At 39.7% G+C, this 20,526-nt stretch overlaps 1 protein-coding gene across 5 annotated transcripts in view; it reads left to right on the top strand.

Annotated features, from left to right (window-relative positions):
• Nucleotides 1-20,526, top strand: part of LOC101888489 (uncharacterized) — a 67,718-nt gene that overhangs the window by 44,001 nt on the left and 3,191 nt on the right. For all 5 annotated transcript variants that reach the window (XM_059122635.1, XM_059122636.1, XM_005186710.4 and 2 more), the window contains exons 4-7: nucleotides 11,879-13,309; nucleotides 13,369-13,571; nucleotides 13,632-15,122; nucleotides 15,187-20,505. In XM_059122635.1, the coding sequence (XP_058978618.1) occupies nucleotides 11,879-13,309; nucleotides 13,369-13,571; nucleotides 13,632-15,122; nucleotides 15,187-20,505 (8,444 nt within the window). The remainder of the gene's footprint in view (nucleotides 1-11,878; nucleotides 13,310-13,368; nucleotides 13,572-13,631; nucleotides 15,123-15,186; nucleotides 20,506-20,526) is intronic.

Here is a 20,526-nt window from a genome sequence, read left to right as displayed (position 1 = left end):
AATCTGCAATTCCACCTAAGACCTTGTTTCTGTCAAGCAACGTCAACGGTCAGTCATTAAATATTTAACCTTGTGCATAAATATTTTATGGTATATGCAGATCAATATTTTTGTCTTTTTTTGCTCTTTGTTTTGAAACTGGTTCGAATTTTAAATTGCAAATTGTTTATATTTCTTTGCGCGCTCTCTGAGTCATTTCTTACAATCGACTTGACAATGAATTAATTTTAGTTGTTATTCCCAATAACATCCAGTTGATATCTATATATGACTCATTGTTTTGGAGAAAGCAGGTTATTTGACACTAACCGATTTCTAAGGAAATACTCATTGATACTCATTCAAAAAAACTTTGTGGTTTTCGAAAGACCAGGTATATCTTCTTACATTTTGGCAAAGAGAAGATAATTTAGAGTTGACTATTCTCACAACCTCTCAAAACCCACACAACATGTCGGATATTATGAGATAAAGGGTATAAAAGCCGAAAAGTCTAGCTATCTGAAATATTTGGTCCTTCCGCATGAAACGTTTCATGGGTTAGCTGATTAAAGAAAACCGATAGACCAAAAATTGGCTTTTTCGACCTCGGCTTTCGACCTACCTACAGACCTACTGACATTAGATGAATAGACCGAAAAATTGGAAAAAGGAAAAATTTGAAAATAATTTAGTCGACTACCTAATAACCCTAAATATTTCCAAAATTTCATAAAACTTCCGATGTTTTTTTGTTGAATTTAAAAAGAAAAAAATTGATTCTTCTTGTGGACTAGTTTTATTTGTTTTTTTAGTTTTTTTTACCGCTGCCACAGTTTATTGTCTTTTGAGACCTTTTTATGGCGTTTCCATAACTTTGGCCAAAACGTCCGGCCATTGGTCCTCACATTCTTGACTGATATTGTCTTTAGGAGCTGAAAGAGTCTGAGGCTTGTTGACATAAACCCGCGACTTCAAAAAGCCCTATAAAAAGAAGTCTGGAGCGGTCAAATTAGGGGATATTTCTGGCCAATGCAAATCTTCATAAAGGGAGATTAGGCGCCCGGAAAATGCATCCCTCAGCATATCGATTGTGGCGCGTGTGTACCGTTGCCCCGTCCTGTTGGAACCACATGTTTTCCCAGCCCGACTAATCAAGTTGCGGCAAAAAGAAGTCGTTGATCATTGCTCTATAGCGCTCACCATTCACAGTAACCGTTTGGGCCACGAAGTCTTCGAAGAAAAAAGGGTTCGATGATTCCTCCAGCGAAAACAACAGAAATAGCATTAAATTTTAGAATAAGTTTAGATGGTCAATTTTGGCACAAATTATGACTTTCAAACGACCAAGGAAACCATCACACGCTGCCCGAATGTTGCTCTGCGGTATTTTGCCCCTTCCCGACGAAGCGCAGAATATATAATAGACCCTCCAGAATATTTTCGCTATAATATTCGGCATTTATTCTAACGCCACGGTCGATTAATACGAGCGAAGAGCGACCATCGGCTGTTATGGCTGCCCACACCATCACCATGGCCGCCACTCGAGTTCTGGTGGCCAACCGAAGGTGCACATTTTCAACAGACCTCTTTGGCAAGTAAACACGAACATTTTGTTTGTTTACAAACTGCAGGACAACGAATGTTTTCTCATCGTAGAAAACTAAATTCGACAGTTCACCACTTTCGGCCAAGCGAAGTAACTCTTTAGCTCTTTTGAGTCTATTTTCTTTCGGTAGCTCATTTTTCAATATCTGTCGAATGGAATATTGCGATATGTTCAGCTCACAAGCAATTTTTCGGCCACTGCGACGCGGGTTTCGGTCAAGTCGCTTCTTTACTTTTCGATCCATTTCTGTTGAAGTTGCTATTTTCTTCCTTGACGTCGGGCTACGCAACCAGTATCACGGTAACGAGCGATGGTACGAGACAGTTTTTTTTATTTCACCCTGTATACAATTTTCCAACGGCGATATCTTGAATATTCCAAACATTTTTAACATACCGATGAATTATAGTCGAAAACTTCCCTACCAGTAATGTTTATTATTATATTGCAGTACTCCTGGAGCAAATTTTTAAAAGATCGCTTCTTCTTATAATGCTTTGGCCCAATCTCCTGCTGTATGATCTGGATGGATGGAACAGCATGGAAAACTTAAAATATATCCATAGAATCTTCTATCGTACCACTTTACAATGGGTTTCACTTTTCAAATTAATGATCTTAGAATTGTATGGCTTGAAAAGAATTTTTCCAACAACTTTCTCCTCCGGCAACCTTTTATGCTTAAACCTAAAAAACCCAAAAGAAAACATTCTTTGGAAAAAAGAATTCTCACATGTTTTATAATTTAAATTAATCATAGGCATCCAAAAAACAAAGAAACACAATAAAAACTGAATAACTAATAAAAATATTAATCACTCCGTGATAACAAGAAATGGAGATGATTTAACCCATTTACATTTTTTTAAAGGTTCATTAACATAATTTGGTTAAATTCCAATACCTACTCTGAGACATAAAAATCGAATCATCATTCTCACATGTCGGGTATCATTTAAACTCGGCAAATCATCACATTACTGGAATGAATTATTTAAATTGAGCGGGGCAGAGCAGAGGAGAAGAATGTCATGGAAAGAAAAAAAAAACAACTTTCAGTTTAACTTTTTGTTAACCATCTCCCCCTAGCCTGGCATTTCAAATTTTTTTCAATGCTTCTTTTCATGTTACATGAATAACAATTCTACAATAAAAGAAAGTGTTTTGATTTTTGGTCAACCACCAACCAACCAAGTTAATGCCTGAAAAGAAAATAATGAAAGAAAGAAGAGAGAGAGAGAGAGAGAGAGAGAGAAAAAAACACTAAATTTTTTGAACCTGTTGTTAACCCAAATAACTTGGAGAAAAAATACACAAATGATTCTAACCACAACGATGATGATGACGATGATGACTTACCAATGTTAATTTTTGTTTTCAAAATCTCTTTGAATCCCACTCACCCATTTAAAAAGAGAAAGAGAGTGAGAGTATTTTTCCACAAAATAAAATTAAGCCAATGTAAAGAAAAGCAAATCGCCAAAAGAGCCATTTAAATTTGAAGAGCACAACTGTTAATGTGAGAGCGATAGTGAGAGTATTTAAGCCAAAGGTCATGAGGATGTTGATGATGACGTTTATTTTTTTTGCTTGCTTGTTTATAAATAACTTGCAAACAATCAACATCATCATCACATGAATACATACACACAGACATACCCACATCCACACTCATCCATTGGAATATGAAGACCGTCTGTCATGGAAAGAGGAGGAAATAAGCTGAATGAATGAAGAAGACTTAAATATGCCACTTGATTACTCACAATAGGCCCCAATGTCAGTCAGTACATTCATATTTTATATACCCGAAACAAACTCACACACATACACATACATACAGACACTCGTCCATCGATACATAAACACTTATGAATTTATATTTTATTTTGTATATATATGTCATATAGATTATGGTTATTGTATTCGATTACAAATGTTTCATTAACAATGAATGAATGATAAAGATGATTTTTTCTATTGTTGTTATTGGTATATATGTACACTCCCCAACGTTTACATAAGGGCTTAAAGTTTTTTTTTTAAGTTAAGAGGGAGTGAATGGGTTACCTAATACATAAACAATTGGAAAATCTGGATATTACAACATATCAAGGTTGTTGTTTTTTTTTTCAAAAATTTAAATGGAGTAGTTGAAGTGTATCAATGCCATTTTAAGACTTGTGTAGAAACTTGTGTAGCCTTTTGATCTTAAAATAGATATTCATGAATAGAATGGTTTATCTATCTAGGTTTTCTACAAATTCCTTCGGATTATGAACAGAAAAAATCTTCTCAAGATTTTTTATGGAAGTCATGTTAGCCCTAAATATTTATAGTCTTCTGGTTTTTTTTTATTTTTTTATTTTTGTTCCAAATTGAAATATGTTTTTAAAACATAGAACATATTAAATCCCAAAAGGCGTTGTTCGCCCTAACCGCTAGATGTATCATGCCTTTATACACGTTTTTTAAACCTTTTCTGTTTCATTTAGTGTTAACTCAGTCTCTTTTTCACTTCCTTTTTTTATTTTGCCAATTTAAATCAGTACCCGTTTTTTATCTTCTCAAAAAAAAAAAGCTACAACTACAACTTTGCTGTTGACCTTAAACACCATTTAAAGTCATCACCCCTTTTTTCGCAAGCATTAAAATTGTAAATGGGCAAAAACAAACATGTTCTCTTTTATGTTGCACTTCACTTCCTGATAATTCCTGTTGGTGCAGATGTAATTTATAGCTGAATGCGACAAAGAAAACATGATGTTCTCTAGGAATGGATACAATATGGGGTATTAAAACCGGCATGGAGATATGGTGGTGCGGTCAAAAATAAAATAAATAATAATAAAAATAAATAAAAAAAAACAATCTAACCTCGATATTAAGAAGAGCAAACAAGTCACTGTTTCAAACGAACTTCAAAATTATCAATTTTTCTCGGTTCCGAATGTCCCAGTCCAAATATCTTTACCAAATAACTGTTAAGTAAATGTTGATAAAAAACTACTTTCAAAATAGCATATTAGCCTCTTATTTTAACATTGGCATATCATAGGAAGTAAGTACTTACCAAACAGCCACCTAGAGCCAATAGAGAAGTTAAAAAAAAACAGTCGTTCTAAACCTCCGAATTGCTGGAATAGTAGATAAAACTCGCTCGAAGTTGAGCGGGAGCTCTCCTTGGAGTAGAAAAGAACCAAGCATACTTAGTTTTTCCATGTCACTTGAATAAAAGCCAAATATCGCTGTCTCAACGTTCAAATCCACCAATCCGCCTTCCTACAGCGGCACAATGACAGGAGTGTGCATTGGGAGCAAGTTATTGGGATGAAAAATCCCAGCGCTTCAAGATGAAAGAATTGCTCTCAAAAAGATTTTTAGTAGTTTAAAGTCGAGCTTGTGTTGTTCTGCTGTTTAATTCACATATTTTTTTATCGCAATATCTTCGAAATAACAACCCAAAGAACGGTCCTTTTAAGCCATCATCCACAGCAAATATATCTGAGGATCCGTTTAACCAACGCCGAAACTCGTCAGCAAGTCCGATTTTTTTATACCCTCCACCATTCGGGAGGAACTTAAACATTTTCAAAAAAAAATCCATCGAAAAAAGAAACGAAGAAACCTTTAGATGGGGGCTATGCGAATATGTGGATAAGTAATTTTTTGTCATACGTTGTAGTAACGAATTCGAACTTCAAATACGAAATTAAAAACAATTCCGGTGAAAAATGTCGCTAAAATCATCAAAATAACGCTATACGAAGACGTGGACCTGCATAGACAATTTTCCATCATAGGTTGTAGTACCTAGACCGTAGACCTAAATAGACAAATCTCTTTCAGGGGGGTAAAGTACTCAAAATGAACTCCTTGTGTGGATTTTCAGACTATTCCATTGGAAAATGTGGCTACAATCATCAAAATACCGAATATCGGGGGAATCATTGTATGGGGGCTATACGATATCGTGGACCGATAAAGCCCATCTTACTTGACCTGCCTGCAGATAAAAGACAGAATTATTTGTTTATATAGGGCTAATGTTTTCGACATTTTTGCCGACTTTAAGTGGCCATAGAATAAGGACTTATTTCGAGTGTCATGCCCTTGCAAAGGGATTAGTAGGTTGATTTGTAGATGTAGTTTCAACTGAAAAAAATTGGTTAGGAATTCCATTATATGGCAATGGACGTTTTTCTGAGTAATATTGCTGAAAGTGGCACATGCACCTATCTTAATTCTGTACTTTCAGTATTTGTTCCTTTTGTTCTGAATGTACTAAATTCTTACTTTTCTCTCTACAATTGTCCATGAAAAAAACTCTTCACAGAAACAAAAAAAAAAAAAAGAAAGAAAACTTCCCCCTTATTAAACAAAATCCCCAGAGGACACAAAATTGATAGATTACACTTTGTGTCGTACCTTAGTTTATCCCTTAAGCCTCCTCCATGACGATGTTAATGGTTAATGTGTCAATCAAAATTCGAAATGTGATAGCTCTGAAGATAACGTGGATTAACAAGGCATAGCCAATAAGGCGTACATGTCATTCAAAGCCGAAGAGCAAAATTACAAAAGAATGTTAGGAACTTTGAGTTTTGAGGAGGAGGTTCTTGTTACCTTTGAATTTTGAGGAGAATAAATTCATTTGGTGAATGTGAGAATTTTCCAAACTTGATGTCTTAAATGAAGCTCAGTGAATTTCTATATGCTTTGGATTTTTTTTTCACTTTTAAAGGCTCGCTTTGTTTTCATTATACCCTACACCACATGGTGGACAGGGTATTATGTCTTTGTGCATTGGTTTGTAACAGGCAAAAGGAAACGAGATAGATCCATAGTTCCTTTTGATGATCTGTATAGAATCATATTCTGAGTCGATTTATGCATGTCCGTCTGTCCATGTATTTTTGTGAACAATGTACAGTTCGCATTTAATACCCGATCCAGAAGAAATATTGCACAAATCATTTGTTTGCCCCAAGGACGAACCCTATTGAAATTGGAGATAATCGGTAAAACTTTAGATATAGCTCCCATATATATTTTCGTCCGATTTGCATTTTATTGTGCACCAAACGAGTAATATCAGCCCGAATAGTATGAAATTTTGCCCATACAACCAAATTAGGCCTGAAAATAAGTATACCAAATTTGGTGGAAATCGGTTCAGATATAGCTATAGCTCCAATATATTTTGTTCATCCGATTTGTTATTTTAGTCCTCCGCAGCCATAATATGCACTCTGTGACAACAATATTTGGGGAAATATATCAAATACTGCTCAGAAGTACCGTTGCTAAATTTTATGGAGATCGGTTCAGATTTGGATATATCTCCCATATATAACTTCGTCCGATTTACCTTTTATTGTGCACCAAACGTCTAATATTTGCCAATATGGGATGAAATTTGGCACTTACGACCGAATTGAGTCTAGAAGCTAGTATGTAAAATTTTATGAAGATCGGTTCAGATATAGCTATAGCTCCCATATGTATTGTTCATCCGATTTGTTATATTTGTTACCCACAGCCGTAATATGCACTCCATAACAACGATATCCAGGGAAATATCTGAAATACAGCTCAGAAATATCTTTGCCAAATTTTATCAAGATTGGTTCAGATTTGGATATAGCTCCCATATATATCAAATGGGCAATACAAGTCCGAATTTAAAATATACAAATGCTTCGGCATATTTAGCCATTTGAACTTTAAATTATAAATATAACCATAGCGTGTATGATAGAATTCTCCCATAAAAACTTTTAATTGTTATCTGGAGCTCTACTAAATTAGCAAAGTGGTGTAGGGTATCATAAAGTCGTCTCCGCCCGACTACAAGACTTTCTTTTCTGGTTTTGAGTTGTATCTCATTCAAAAAAATATTTGGTGAAATCTTTAATACATCATTCAAAAAATTGTAAAGAATCATTTTTATTGTCTTCCTTTTATGAAGATTGCCCACAATTGTTGTCTAGCCAGTCCATAGATCAACAACTGACATAATTTTGACATATTTCTTTTGTTGACTGTTTTTTTTTTTTTTTTGTTTTCCTTTTCTCTTTCCAACCATAATAAATTCAACAAGTTTAATTGACTTCTAAAACAATTAAATTGAAATAAGGCGCCATAAATAATGTAACATCATAAAAAATTTATTTTATGGGTCGTCTTTTTAGCAAAAAAAAAACACATTTCATGATATGATAGACAGACATACAGACACACATATACACACACACACACTCCCTGAAGAAAAGTGTCAAGCCTTGATATTATGACTACTTATATATGTATGGCCAAGTAAATCCTCATCATCGTACAATAAAATGAATATTTTATTAAGTGAATTCTTCGCCACACAGCGAAACAGAATTGTTGTTAAATTTTCCTTTCGTTTAAAGCATTTACAGCAACAACAACAATAAGAATAGCAATACAACTTTTCTTGGTGTTGTGCCGATGTCTTTATTGTTGTCATCTACATTGTCGCTCGTTCATGGTTAATACAATTCGGGGTCTTAAAGGCAGGCCAGGCAATTGTTCTCCTGATGATGATGTTGTTGTTGTTGTTGATGATGATGATTACCTTGGAAGTGTCCATAGGAAATTTCAGCCATTGTGGTCTTTGTGAATGGCTGTTTAAATGTGTGTGTGTGTATGGCTATGCCATTGAATGTGGTGGCATCACGTTTTCCTCTTTTTGTAGTTGTAATTCTTGCCTCATATTGGAAATGAAAGTTTATATCATTGACCGTGTGTGTGTATAAGTGTGTGGCAAGAGAGCAAAAAACCGAAATATACTTATGAACACACACACACACATATATGGCAGAGTTAATGTTTATATGTATATCGAAATGAATGTACTTTATAAGTATTTAGTGTGTGTTTGTGTCGGTACGTATGTTCCATTGTTAACCCGTCTTTCATATTTGGGCCAACAATTATGAACATATGAAAATATGTTTTCACGAAAAAAAAATATGTGAATGTTTGTTTGTTCGTTCGTTCGTTCCTACAACAAAAGGCACTCTCCCTTTCTAAGATTCTCTACTTGTGGCGGGTAAAACGATTTCTCCTTCTTATTACGGCGCGCTACAGCAGGGAGTGGAAGGCGGATTTAACAGTTTTTTTTAATATGGTCTGTATCTATTTTATTACAGCACGCTACAACAGGGAATGGAAGGTGAAAAACAATTATTTTTAACATGGTCTGTATCTATATGAAATGAAGATATTGAAATCATAAATAGAGATACGTTCTTTTTATATAAGATGACCATATTCACTTCTATATAAGACCTTCTTGACAAAAATACATTTCCCATCTTATAAATATAACCAGCAAAAAAACACCCATTGCAAAATAATGTACTTCCCAAAAATTTTCGCCCATCGTAACTACTTACAAATCAACTTACTATTACTTTTATAGGTAGTCAATCTCTGACCAAACTCAAATATTTGTCTAATTTCTAGAAACTTTTTTTATCCTTTATACATTTTTATTGTTTTCCATCTTTCGAAGATGCTATTTTTCAATCTCACAAACTTTGGTTTTTAGTCTTTACTTAGTAATTAGGAAAGCAGAATTTTTTGCCCTTGTAATTTAAGAAATTACTTATTATTTTAAGATAGTTTACAATACCTTGTAAAGTGTTATTCGACTCATAATACTCTTTAAGAAGACTTTCTCTATATACCCTCCACCCTACATTGTATGGAGGAGGGTATATTTAGTTCCTCATTTCATTTGTAACTCATCGAAATAATAATTTGAGACCCAACAAAGTATATATATTCTTGATCAGTGTAATATTCTAAGACGATTTTGCCGTGTCCGTCCTTCCGTCCGTCCGTCTGTTGTATTCACGCTAGAGTCAAAACGAATAAAGATAGGAAGCTAAAATTTTACACATATCTGTCTTTTGTCTGCAGGTAGGTGAAGTTCGAAGATGGGTTATATCAGTCCACGATATCGTATGAAATCCCATATAACGCTACCCCCCGATATTCGGTATTTTGATGATTTTAGTCACATTTTTCAATGGAATTGTCTGAAATTCTACACAAGAAGTTCTCTGGGAGTACTTTACCCCCTGAAAGAGAATTTTCTATATGGGTCCACCCGGTATTTTGATGATTATAGCCAAACTTTGCAATGCAATTGTCTGAAATTCTACACAAGGAGTTCACTGTGATTACTTTACCCCCTGAAAGAGAATTGTTTACATAGGTCCACGATATCGTATAGCCCCCCAAACAATGGTGCCCCCCCACCTTATGCAGGTCCAAGTCTTCGTATATCCCCCATATAAGGGTTTTCATTTAAATACTATCTTTCGGCGGATTTTTTTTTTTTGAAATTCAAGATCCTTCACAATGGTGGAGGGTATTAAAAGTCCAGGCCAGCTGCTTTTTTACTTGTTTACTCTCCACCATGGAATGGTGTATCTCTCCGAAATAGTCATTTCAAACTCCATATGGTATACATTCGTTTTTTTGTTCTGAACCTAGATCAAGTTCTAAGATTTTGTGTAGCCCTAGGTAAAGGTCTCTCCCGATTTTGGATACTTTCATGATTTTGGAGGACCGAATAGTGTGGAAAAGAACGAATAAGAACAAATTTTCAACCAAACAAAGTTTTAATTAGTTATTTGAGCTCCGTAATAGGTACCAACCCCTTCGGCAGAAAATTAATCATAAAAGTCCAATCTTTGGCATAATTATCGTACATAAGTACCTCTAGGTGATAATAGGTAATTTTTATCAATGCTATTTCTTAAAAAAATATTTTTTTGGTTTTCTAGGAGGAGCAGACAGAATTTAAATATTCCGAATTTTTACAACATTTTTTGATGGCTTTAGTTATATTTTTAAACAGAATTGTTTGAGTTGATGATTCAAATTTGAGAAACTAATCTAAGCCTTTGGAAGAAAATTGACAATATAACTTTCATAAGGAGACCCTTTGTGATTTTGAATAAAAAAACTTCCTGACCTACAGATTCTGGCTTTCTTTATATAAAGATTTTCGGTGCCCTATAAAACTAAATCCTTCTTTCTGTACTAAGAAGATTAGAAAATCTTATGGACTTCTACATAGAAAACCCTATCGTATTTCATAAGAACCCCTCTTATATTCGCTCTTCAGGTCTTCTATATAAAATGACTATCGAGCCTCATTTTTTGTCATTTACAAGGTAGATGTAACAGGTAACCGCATCGGCGAATTGCTACAACAAAGCCACTTTTGTGGTCCCCTCAAATGTCAAAATTGGCATCTAAGGCGAAAAACATAGATTCGCCTTGACATTTAAAGGTTGCGGCAAATTTGTTTCAACCAATTAGAAACGAGGTGTTTGTTTACATTTTTTTTGTGTGCCTCTCGTCGTAAACGAACGTCGCAATAAAAGTTTTTATTGTAAAACAAATAAGAGTAAAATAAGTATTAATTGTAGTATTGCGATATTTTTTAAACCAAGAAAGTTTTCCGGAACTGCAAATAACAAGAGTCGAATTCTTGCACTACTTCCCGTGATGTGCTTTGGGAATCTTAGGTGTTGAGGCTAACTTAATTCTTAAAGCTGCACTCCATTCTAACCTCCTTCCTTCATTTTCTTTTAATTTTTTTACTGGTTTCACTCTTAACTTGCTCTTAAATTATTTGAAATATTATAAAAAGGTACTTTAAGGGAAGACAACATAAACAAATTTGTTGTTGCATTCATTTAGGGCGAATTCTTCATTACAACAATTTGTTTTGACATTTAATGGTGCCGTCAGCTGGGCTGATGCGATTACCTAGTACATCTACCTTGGTCATTTACGTTTCGTACTTTCTCATTTGCTCTCTCAGAGATAATTCCACATCTCTCTCTCTCTTTTAAAGTTACAGCAGCACAGCATATGTGGCTTAGCTTTCTACGACATTATTTTATATTCAGAATAAATATAAACTCTGGTCTTCTAGCCTTCTGTAGAATTTCTATCCAATATGACATTATTTTCCTCTGATCGAAAATACCCTCGCATTAAGGTGTATCAAATTCTCCATGGCCTCTACTTTTGCCATTATTTTTTCGTTATTCATTAAAAAAAACAACAACATTGAAAACAAAATAGAAAGTGCTGTCAATTTATTTGTAGTCAAATAACTCAAAGCGTCAGATGAATACCGCCGTCTACACAAACAAAACAAATGCAACAATTATTCACTTTAGTATTCTCAACACTTAACTAATTTCCATTTCTTTTTCCCTCATCCAGATATGGTGCTGAATTAGTGGCCATCGATAATTATGCCGAAAACAACAACACCCTGTCGATAGCCCGCCTTAATGATCCCAATCATCGGGCATCAGATAAATATTGGCTGGGTTTGGCCTCATTGGATGAATTGCGCACAAATACCCTGGAATCGGCATCGGGAGCTTTAATCTCTCAATACTCCGGTTTTTGGTCGCTGCATCAACCCAATCCCCAATCAGGAGAATGTGTGGCCGCCACCTTTACCTCGGTCATTCAATCATGGAATTTGGGTACTTGCGAGAGTTTGCTACCTTTTATGTGTCGTGCCTCAGCCTGCCCTGTAAATTCCATCCACTGTGCCAATGGCAAGTGTGTCAATCAAAGTTTCAAATGTGATGGCTCCGATGACTGTGGAGATGGTTCTGATGAATTGGATTGTCCTGCCCAGTGCCACTATCATATGCAATCGGGCGGTGATGTTATTGAAAGTCCCAACTATCCTCATAAATATGGTGCCTTGTCCAAGTGCAAATGGACTTTGGAGGGTCCTTTGGGTAGCAATATTATTTTGCAATTCCAAGATTTTGAAACGGAAAAGACTTTCGATACAGTACAAGTTTTGGTTGGTGGACGCACAGAAGAGAAATCTGTTTCTCTGGCCACTTTGAGTGGTAAACACGACTTGACCACACAACCTTTGGTCTCGGCTTCGAACTTCATGATCGTCAAGTTCACCTCGGATGGTAGTGTGGAACGTAAAGGTTTCCGGGCCACATGGAAGACAGAATCGAAAGTTTGCGGCGGCACTTTGAAGGCCACATTGCAACGTCAAACCTTGACCAGTCCCAACTATCCCAAGCAGTATCCCGGTGGCTTGGAATGCCTGTACATTATTAAGGCCCAACCTGGTCGTATTATTTCCATTGAAGTCGACGATTTGGATATTGTGGAGGGACGTGATTATATGTTGATACGCGATGGAGAATCGCCGATGAGCCGTCCCATTGCCAAGTTGACTGGCAAGACTGGCACCAACGAAAAGGTCATTATCTCCACCGGCAATGCTTTGTATTTGTATTTCAAATCTAGTCTGGGAGATTCTGGCAAAGGTTTCAGTTTGCGTTACATTCAAGGTTGCAAGGCCACCATTACTGCCAGGAATGGTACAGTTACCTCTCCAGCTTTCGGTTTGGCTGATTATCCCAAAAATCAGGAATGTTATTTCACCATTCGCAATAGCATGGGCTCGCCTTTGTCGTTGAAATTTGTTAAATTTATGGTCCACAAGAGTGACAATGTGCAGGTCTACGATGGATCTTCAACATCGGGATTGCGTTTGCATTCAGGAGATGGTTTCACTGGAACTGCTGTGCCCAAATTGACATTGACAGCTTCGTCAGGAGAGATGTTGATTAAATTCACATCGGATGCTTTGCACAATGCTGCTGGGTAAGTTTGGAGGCAATAATATTATGTTCCTTATTTGACTTTTCTCCCTCTCTTTATAGCTGGTCTGCCACTTTCTCGGCTGATTGTCCTGAATTGCAACCTGGCATTGGTGCCTTGGCTTCGAGCCGCGACACTGCCTTTGGAACTGTGGTTACCTTTACTTGTCCCATTGGCCAGGAATTTGCCACCGGCAAAAGTAAAATTGTGACCGAATGTATGAAGGGTGGCAACTGGAGTGTCTCCTACATTCCCAAATGTCAAGGTAATGTAAAAACAATACCCAACTCCTCTTAAATCTCCTGCTAATATTTTCTCCCCACAGAGGTTTATTGCGGTCCAGTACCCCAAATCGATAACGGTTTCTCCATTGGCTCCTCGAATGTCACCTATCGCGGTGTGGCCATGTACCAATGTTATGCTGGCTTCACTTTCAGTTCCGGTTTACCAATTGAAAAAATATCCTGTCTGCCAGATGGTCGTTGGGAACGTAAACCCACCTGTATGGCTTCGCAATGTGCCCCGCTACCCGAAGTACCCCATGCCAATATTACTCTCTTGAATGGTGGTGGTCGTAGCTACGGCACCATTGTCCAATACGAATGTGAACCTGGTTATGAACGTACCGGACATCCCGTGCTCACCTGTATGTCCAATGGAACCTGGAGTGGTGAAGTGCCTCGTTGCTCTCGCAAACGTTGCTATGAATTCCCCAAAATTGAAAATGGTTTTGTGGTCGATTCAGATCGTGCCTACTACTATTCCGATGATGCTCGCGTTCAGTGCTTCAAGGGTTACAAGCTGATTGGCAGCAACATTATTCGTTGCAATAGCGATCAAATCTTTGAAAATCCTCCCACTTGTGAGGACATTAATGAATGTACCTCGACCCAATGTGATTTGGCCACCACGGAATGTGTAAATACTGCCGGATCTTTCCATTGTCAATGTAGGGCTGGTTTTACTGCCACCTCTGAATGTCGTCCAGTTGGAGATTTGGGACTCAGTAATGGTGGTATTCCTGATGAAAGTATTACCACTTCGGCTAGTGAGGAGGGTTTCTCTAAGGGTATGGTACGTTTAACTTCCGGAGGTTGGTGTGGCGCTTCCGCTGAACCAGGAGCCAATTGGATTTTGATTGACCTCAAGGCTCCAACTATTTTGAGAGGTTTCCGTACGATGTCTGTTCAACGCTTTGATGGCAACATTGCCTTTACCTCGGCCGTTCGTCTACAATACACCGATGATCTCACCGATGTTTTCAAGGATTACACCAATCCTGATGGCACCGCTGTGGAATTTAGAATCCTTGAACCCACTTTGTCGATTTTGAATTTGCCCATGCCCATTGAGGCCCGCTATGTCCGTTTCCGCATTCAGGATTATGTAGGCGCTCCATGTATACGTTTCGAAGCCATGGGTTGTACCCGTCTGGATTGTGTCGATATCAATGAGTGTGCCAAGAATAATGGCGGATGTGATCAGAAATGTGTTAACTCACCTGGAAGCTATTCCTGCTCTTGCAACACTGGCTATCAATTGTATACCGCCAACGGTACAGCTGGCTACTATGTGGAGAAGACCGAGACCGGAGAACGTGATGGAGATACCTATCAACGCAACAAGACCTGTGTGCCTTTGATGTGCCCCAATTTGGAAGAACCCGAAAATGGCAAGTTGTTGACTGATAAGGATACTCATCACTTTGGTGATATTGTTAACTTCCAATGTAACTTTGGTTACATTATGTCGGGAAGCTCTTCGCTATTGTGTTTGTCAAGTGGTCAATGGAATGGTTCGGTACCGGAATGTAATTGTAAGTATGAATAAAAACATACAAATTTATACCATACTTACCTTGGCTCTTAAACTCTTTTCAGATGCCAAATGTGTTTCTCTACCCGATGACAAAATGGAGGGCCTGTCAGTTTTGAGACCAGATCCTGAATCAGTTTTGGTTCCCTTCCGTGAAAATGTTTCCATTACCTGCAATGCCCCTGGCCGTCAGCTGCGTTCTACTGCCTCGTCTGGCTTCCGTCAATGTGTTTATGATCCCAAACCTGGCCTACCCGACTATTGGTTGTCTGGTTCCCAGCCCTCATGCCCTCGTGTTGATTGTTACGAACCCATGCCCACACCTGGAGCTGAATATGGACAATATGTTGATACCCGTTATCAGAGCAATTTCTTCTTTGGCTGCCAGAATACCTTCAAATTGGCCGGTCAAACTTCTCATCACGACAATGTGGTACGCTGTCAACAAGATGGTATTTGGGACTTTGGTGATTTGCGCTGTGAGGGTCCTGTGTGTGATGATCCTGGACGTCCAAGTGATGGTCGTCAAATTGCCAAGAGCTATGAACAAGGTTCTGAAGTCTACTTTGGCTGTAATCGCCCCGGTTACATTCTCATCAATCCTCGTCCCATTACCTGTATTCGTGAACCGGAATGTAAGGTTATCAAGCCATTGGGTCTTACTTCAGGTAAGATTCCTGATTCTGCCATTAATGCCACATCTGAGAGACCCAATTATGAAGCCAAAAATATTCGTTTGAACTCTGCCACCGGTTGGTGTGGCAAGCAAGAGGCCTTTACCTATGTCAGTGTGGATTTGGGACAAATCTATCGTGTCAAGGCCATCCTGGTTAAGGGTGTTGTCACCAATGATATTGTGGGTCGTCCCACCGAAATCAGATTCTTCTACAAACAAGCCGAGAACGAGAATTATGTTGTCTATTTCCCCAATTTCAATCTGACCATGCGTGATCCTGGTAACTATGGTGAATTGGCCATGATCACCTTACCTAAATATGTCCAGGCCCGTTTCGTTATCTTGGGCATCGTCAGCTATATGGATAATGCTTGTTTGAAATTCGAATTGATGGGTTGTGAGGAACCCAAGAAGGAACCATTGCTAGGTTATGACTACGGCTACTCACCTTGTGTGGACAATGAACCTCCAATCTTCCAAAACTGTCCTCAGCAACCGATTATTGTGAAACGTGATGAATTTGGTGCCATTTTGCCGGTTAACTTTACCGAGCCAACAGCTGTGGATAATTCTGGCTCCATTGCCCGTTTGGAAGTGAAGCCACAAAACTTCAAGACACCCTCGTTCATCTTCCGCGATACCGTGGTGAAATATGTTGCCTTCGATTATGATGGTAATGTGGCCATTTGTGAAATCAATATTACCGTGCCCGATGTGACTCCACCTCTGCTGCAATGTCCTCAAAGCTATGTCATTGAATTGGCCGAACGCCAGGATCGTTACAATGTAAACTTCAACGACACCCGCAATCGCATCAAGACCTCCGATGAATCGGGAGAAGTGCGTCTATCATTCAGTCCTGAAAGTGCTGTCATACCAATTAGAGGCTTTGAAAATGTCACTGTCACTGCCATCGACAAATTTGGCAACAAGGCCTTCTGTAACTACCAGGTTTCGGTACAAGCCTCCCCTTGTGTCGATTGGGAACTGCAACCACCTGCCAATGGAGCCATCAACTGCTTACCCGGAGATCGTGGCATTGAATGTATTGCCACGTGTAAACCAGGATTCCGTTTCACTGATGGCGAACCCATTAAGAGCTTCTCTTGTGAAACTTCCAGACTATGGAAACCCACTTCGGTTGTACCCGATTGTGTGTCCGAGAATACCGAACAAGCTGATTATCAAGTAACCGCCACCATTACCTATCGTGCCAATGGTGCCGTGGCTCAATCCTGTTTGGGTAAATACCAGGATGCATTGGCCCAAAACTATGCCGGCCTTAATCAGTTGCTGTCACAACGTTGCTCCGCCGTCAATGTCAATATGAATGTTACCTTCCTGAAATCCATCCCCAGCCTTAAGGAAGAGAATGTGGTGAAAATGGATTTCATTTTGTCAATTTTGCCGGCGATTAGACAACCTCAGCTATACGAACTGTGTGGTTCCACCATGAATTTGATCTTCGATTTGAGTGTTCCTTATGCCAGTGCTGTCATTGATTCTCTGCTGAACATTTCCAACATTGGAAATCAATGTCCTCCCCTGCGTGCCTTGAACAGCAACATCTCTCGTGGATTCACTTGCAGTGTGGGTGAAGTGTTGAACATGGATACCAGTGATGTGCCACGTTGTTTGCACTGCCCTGCCGGTACATATGTGGCTACTGGACAAAATGTTTGTACCAACTGCCCTCGTGGTTACTATCAAAACCGCGATCGCCAGGGTACCTGCATGCGTTGCCCAGCCGGAACTTACACCAAGGAAGAGGGTTCCAAATCCTTGAATGACTGTATTCCAGTGTGCGGTTATGGTACCTATTCTCCAACTGGTTTGGTGCCATGTTTGGAATGTCCACGCAACTCTTTCACCAGTGATCCACCAACCGGTGGCTTCAAGGATTGTCAAGCTTGTCCTCAGAACACTTTCACCTTCCAACCCGCCGCCTCCACCAAGAGCCTGTGTCGTCAGAAATGTCCACCTGGTACCTATTCCACCACTGGATTGGCTCCATGCTCTCCTTGCCCCATGAACTTCTATCAAAGTGCCATTGGAGCACAAACTTGCAATGAATGTCCCACAAATATGCGCACCGAAGCTCCTGGAGCCAAGGGTCGTGAAGAATGTAAACCTGTGGTATGTGGTGAAGGTGCCTGTCAACATGGTGGCCTCTGCGTTCCCATGGGTCATGGAATTCAATGCTTCTGCCCTGCCGGCTTTTCGGGTAAACGTTGTGAAATCGACATCGATGAGTGTGCCTCACAGCCATGTTACAATGGTGGTTCCTGTGTGGACCAACCTCAAGGTTATCGCTGTGAATGTCCTCCCGGTTATTCGGGCATCAATTGCCAGGAAGAGGCCAGTGATTGTCGCGAAGATACCTGTCCCACCCGTGCTATGTGCAAGAATGAACCTGGCTACAAGAACTATACCTGTCTCTGCCGCAGTGGTTACACTGGTGAAAACTGTGATGTTACCATTGATCCTTGTACCGCCAACGGAAATCCTTGCTCCAACGGAGCCAGCTGTAGAGCTCTGCAACAGGGCCGTTACAAGTGTGAATGTTTGCCAGGATGGGAAGGTTTCCATTGCGAAGCTAACATCAATGATTGCGCTGAGAATCCTTGTTTGTTGGGTGCCAACTGCACTGATTTGGTTAACGACTTCCAGTGCACCTGTCCACCCGGTTTCACCGGTAAGCGATGTGAAGAGAAGATTGATCTCTGCCTTTCGGAACCCTGCAAACACGGTACTTGTGTTGATCGCCTGTTTGACCATGAATGTGTCTGCCACCCAGGCTGGACGGGACCAGCATGTGATGTAAACATAGATGACTGTGAAGATCGCCCATGTGCCAATGATGGAGTCTGTATTGATTTGGTTAATGGCTATAGCTGTAACTGTGAACCCGGCTACACTGGCAAGAATTGCCAACACACCATTGATGACTGTGAATCGAATCCATGCCAGAACGGTGCCACCTGTGTTGACCAATTGGACGGCTTTGTCTGTAAATGTCGCCCTGGCTTTGTTGGTTTGAATTGCGAGGCTGAAATTGATGAGTGTCTCAGCGATCCCTGCAATCCTGTCGGTACTGAACGCTGCTTGGATTTGGACAATAAATTCAAGTGCGCCTGCCGCGATGGTTTCACTGGTGAATTGTGTGAAACGGACATTGATGACTGCGAAAGCAACCCTTGCTTGAATTATGGCAAGTGTACCGATCGTGTCGGAGGCTTCGATTGTGAGTGTGAAAAGGGCTGGAGTGGCTTGCATTGTGAACATCAAATAACCACTTGTGACACCCAATCGCCTTGCCAGAACGATGCCAAATGTATTGATCTGTTCCAAGACTACTTCTGTGTCTGCCCCTCGGGTACGGATGGCAAGAATTGTGAAACTGCTCCCGAACGTTGTATCGGCAATCCTTGTATGCATGGTGGTAAATGCCAAGACTTTGGTTCTGGATTGAATTGTACTTGTCCAATGGATTATTCGGGCATTGGTTGCCAATATGAATTCGATGCCTGTGAGGCTCATCTCTGCCAGAATGGTGCCACCTGTATTGATGTGGGCGAAGGTTACACTTGTGTCTGTCCCCAAGGTTTCACCGGCGTAAATTGTGAAGAGGATATCGTTGACTGCAAGGACAACTCCTGTCCACCTGGTGCCACCTGCATTGATTTGACCAATGGCTTCTATTGTCAATGTCCATTCAACATGACCGGCGATGATTGTCGCAAAACCATCCAAGTGGATTATGATTTGTACTTTAGTGATGCCACACGTTCCACGGCTGCCCAAGTTGTACCCTTCTACACCGGCGAAGCTACCAGTTTGACAATTGCCATGTGGGTGCAATTCTCGCAGAAGGATGATACCGGCATTTTCTTCACCTTGTATGGCGTTGAGTCGCCCAATATGGCCAGCAACAGACGCCTAATGTTACAGGCCCACTCAAGTGGTGTACAAGTTTCCCTCTTCGCCGACTATCAAGATGTCTTCCTGTCATTCGGTGAATACACCTCCGTCAATGATGGCCAATGGCATCATGTTGCCATTGTTTGGGATGGTATGTCTGGCCAATTGCAGCTGATTACCGAAGGTCTGATTGCCAGCAAGATTGAATATGCCCAAGGACGTACCTTGCCACCCTATTTGTGGTCGGTGTTGGGTCGCCCACAACCTGATGACTCGAAATATGCCCTGTCCTACTCGGAATCTGGTTTCCAAGGTACAATGACAAAGGTTCAAGTATGGGCCAGAGCCTTGGATACCACATCGGAAATTCAGAAACAAGTACGTGATTGCCGTTCGGAGCCTGTGCTCTATAATGGTTTGATTTTGAATTGGTCTGGTTATGAGATCACTGTGGGAGGTGTTGAACGTAATGTACCCTCAATGTGTGGTCAACGTAGATGTCCAAATGGTTACACCGGACCCAATTGCCAACAATTGGAAGTGGATAAAGAGCCACCAGTTGTGGAACACTGCCCTGGAGATTTGTGGGTTATTGCCAAGAATGGTTCGGCTGTGGTTTCATGGGATGAGCCACACTTTAGCGATAACATTGGTGTTACCAAGATTGTGGAACGTAATGGTCACCGTCCCGGTACCACCTTGTTATGGGGTTCATATGATATTACCTACATTGCTTCGGATGCAGCTGGCAATACAGCCACCTGCAGCTTCAAGGTTTCATTGTTGAGTAAGTATTTTATAGTGGGAG

Source organism: Musca domestica, unplaced genomic scaffold (genome assembly GCF_030504385.1).
Source record: "Musca domestica strain aabys unplaced genomic scaffold, Musca_domestica.polishedcontigs.V.1.1 209, whole genome shotgun sequence".
Taxonomy (NCBI): Eukaryota; Metazoa; Arthropoda; class Insecta; order Diptera; family Muscidae; genus Musca; species Musca domestica.
This window is presented reverse-complemented; position numbering and strand designations above follow the sequence as displayed.